General features: G+C 33.2%; 1 protein-coding gene across 1 annotated transcript in view; it reads right to left on the bottom strand.

Moving 5' to 3' along the window:
* LOC106475999 (limulus clotting factor C-like) overlaps window positions 1-3,353 on the bottom strand; it is a gene marked incomplete at both ends in the record, with an annotated part of 20,299 nt that extends 16,946 nt beyond the window's left edge. The window contains 2 exons of the mRNA XM_013936674.1: window positions 2,010-2,207; window positions 3,284-3,353. Of these exons, the coding sequence (XP_013792128.1) occupies window positions 2,010-2,207; window positions 3,284-3,353 (268 nt within the window). The remainder of the gene's footprint in view (window positions 1-2,009; window positions 2,208-3,283) is intronic.
* Between the last annotated feature and the right edge of the window lie 329 nt (window positions 3,354-3,682).

Genomic DNA, 3,682 nt, shown 5'->3' with positions numbered 1-3,682 from the left:
CCAAACCTGCAAGTTCATAAAAACTACTGACAAGCACAACCAAAGAAACTTTAAAATTTCTAAAGAAATCACTTGCACAACACAAATTTACTTTATACGGTATAAAAATATAAATTATCAGTATGTAGGACAAACATAAACAACTCATAAACATAAACAAACATAAACATTTCAACAATCATAATTCTTCTATTAACACCGAAAAAGATCTCCCTGTTACTCAACCCTTCAACCAACCAATGTTACTCTCATTGGCATTGAAACATGATTCAAAACTAAAGCTGATAGCGAGATACAAGAAGCTTGTCGGATTGTTAATATAAATACTGTTCTATCTAGTGGAATAAATCTAGATCCTGTCAGAAAAATAATTCTAATATTTTCCATGTAGTATGAACTCTCAATGTTTACGCCTAATCTTTCTAATACTTGCTGAACTTTAGTTGTTGTTGTTTTTATTTATTTGCAAATTACTTCACACAAAAAACGCTTAAACCCTGTAATTTCCTAAAAAAATGAACATTACACTAAATACAATTTCTGTGGACTTTCTCTACTTATTCAAGTCTAAAATACGCATCTCGTTCAAAACCATATGCTTATCACTTTGTGAACACGCAGTCAGACGTTTCTGCATATTCAGCTACGTTTGCCTTCATTACAACTTTACAATTACTTTAATTTGTAATAATTTAGCTTTGGTCCGTTTCATAGGCTGCTTTAAACAACTTTTAGTTACTTTTTTCTTTACTACAGTTTTATTATTCGTTTTTGTGAGTGTTTTTTTGTTTAAACTCGTAAAACCAAGTCATACATTGAACGCTTATAACTGTTTCGTACACTGTATATTATTACAAGTACAATTACTTTACGTGTAGTTTTATTAAATAAAATTACGTCTACGTGAGTTTGTTTGTCTGTCTACTTAAATTTGCTTCCAAATAGACCAATATTTATCGATCTAACACATAATGCCTGCAAGAAAGCGTAGCTTAAATTGCATGTGTGAAAATGACAGAATAAGGGCAATTCATGCGAAGGGCATGAAAACTACCTCAAATGTTTTGCGAGTCGTGGTTAGTTATGTTGATATTAAGCTACTGATAGCGACTGTGTTTACTAATATCACGTGTTATGGAGGGGGTATAATCATCAAAATTCGGAATTAACGTGGATTGTGGGCTCAGGTTCTCGTGGGTGTTACACATTAACTGATTATCAGTTGTTTGTGTTTTTATGTGTGACCTGGTGGACAAATTGAGATGGATTATCACCAAAATGTTTGTTACTTCAATTACTCCCATCCAAAATTATACGTTTTGTAGATTGTCCCTTAAATTGTTTTATTATTGTCATTTTTAGTTGATAACAGCACACACACACACATTTATATGTAATTTGTATGTAATTGGCTCTTTTATTCAAGACATTATAATCTGATTAAGACCGGGATGTTGTCATGGTGACTAGTTTGGTCGAACATTGATTTACCATATCAAACTGTTGACTTAAAACAAAAAACAAAAAATATATCGTTTGTTTGTAAATAAGCACAAAGGTACACAATGGGCTGCTCGTGCCATGCCCACCACGGGTATCAAAATCCGGTTTTTTTCTCTTATAAGTACGCAGACTTACCGCTGTCCAACACTAGGGGGCAGCACATATTTTTTTAAATTATACAATTGGATATAAATCTGTAAAGAATTCTCTATTTCTACCATCAATGTTTGTATATAAGAATTTTAATTAAGTGTTCTGTCTTAAAATTATTGCACGTAAACATAGTAGTCATTGTATCACTTTTATTATATTATGTTATATTACTAGATTGGTATTTTCAGACCAAATGAAAGATTATTAGCGACTTGACCTCCTTGTTCTCAAGAATGGTATGTTATTTGACGTAGAATTAAAGGAACAGGTTAATAAAATACCCATGAGGTTTGTTCACTATTATATTATAGGAAAGAAAAACACGATTCTCAGAACAATGCTTCTCAACTTACTCGTCTGATTTTATCCCATTCAGATCACTTGCCAGAAAGTCTGAGTACGGACCGTTGTTCACTACATGCACTGCACCTCCAGAGTTTGGAACCTTGCCAGCGTGAATAGCTGCACGACATACTGAGGAAAGTTCGTGATATATGGCTGTACCCCATACAGTACCAGCAGTTAAGGAACAGCCAGCAGGACAGTGGATCCTATAAAAAAAAATATACAGTTTCAGAAAGGTACTGGACAAGGAATTAACAGTAAAATAGAACAGTGAACCAGACAACTAATTAAGTGTAACATACAACAATGTACCGGTCAATGAATTAAGTGTAACATACAACAGTGTACCGGTCAATGAATTAAGTGTAACATACAACAGTGTACCGGTCAATGATTTAACTGTAACATACAACAGTGTACCGGTCAATGATTTAACTGTAACATACAACAGTGTACCGAACAACGAATTAAGTGTAACGTACAACAATGAACCGGACAATGAATTAACTAAAATGGAAGAGATTCAGCTTAGGAAAAATTTGTTAACAACATCCATCAAATCACAGCCTATTGAACAAATCGTTATTGTACTAAAGAAAAGTCAGGTTACTGTAACGTCAGTAGGACACACTGGTTTAAAAAAACAAAAAAAAACATTATGCTTATGACTTCACTAATACGATTATCACCAGGGTAAAGGACTTGTTGCGAAAAAAGTTAAGCAACTTATCAGTATTATTTTAATGGGTTCTATCGTTGGGTAGGTTCCTTTTGGATTATTTGGTAAAAATAATGCGCAGTCTAGTCTAGTTAATGAAATGTATTAATTTATTTCTTCAACAACGTTTGCTGCAGGCTACGTTCACTTTGACACAAGTTGTAGGTCTTAATTCACAAACACTTTCCAACATAGACTCCGAGACTACTGTAGGCCTAACACACTAATAATGTTTAATAGAAATATTCTTGATCGATAACAAATGCTAACTAATTTACTAATTAGCTTACATAAACACCAACTCCAACTGAATAACTGTATTCGATCAATCTTTCTCGATCATTCACGCACTGAATAATCTGGTTCTCACTCACAACTCAATAATTCACCGATTACTCGTGTTTGTAGATATTAATAGAAGTTTCACGATCTTAACGCCATTCAGCGAATATCTAAAGTAAAACATTGAAAATATAAGTAAACGACAGCACGTTCCTTGAAGTATGTAGATAATACAATGTGATCTACTTTTATATTAAACAACAACAATATCTTTATGATTACCTGACAGCTTCGCCAACATCATCCAAGAAGTCCACAGCTTTACTGTCACAGTTGACCTCTCTGTCTGCCACTAATTAGAAGTGAAACATCTGACATCAGTTACGATATCATTACTAGACATGCTGCTTTTTATTGTTAACAAATCACTGACATCGGTCATAATATCATGTATGCTGCTATTTGTCTTAAACATCTGACATCAGTTACGATATCATTACTACACATGCTGTATTTTATTGTTAACAAATCACTGACATCAGTTACGATATCATTACTACACATGCTGCTTTTTATTGTTAACAAATCACTGACATCGGTCATAATATCATGTATGCTGCTATTTTTGTTAAACATCTGACATCAGTTACGATATCATTACTACACATGCTGTATTTTATT

Source organism: Limulus polyphemus, unplaced genomic scaffold, assembly GCF_000517525.1.
Source record: "Limulus polyphemus unplaced genomic scaffold, Limulus_polyphemus-2.1.2 Scaffold9605, whole genome shotgun sequence".
Classification (NCBI taxonomy): domain Eukaryota; kingdom Metazoa; phylum Arthropoda; class Merostomata; order Xiphosura; family Limulidae; genus Limulus; species Limulus polyphemus.
Note: the sequence above shows the minus strand (reverse complement) of the source record. Positions and strands in the feature narration are given on the sequence as shown.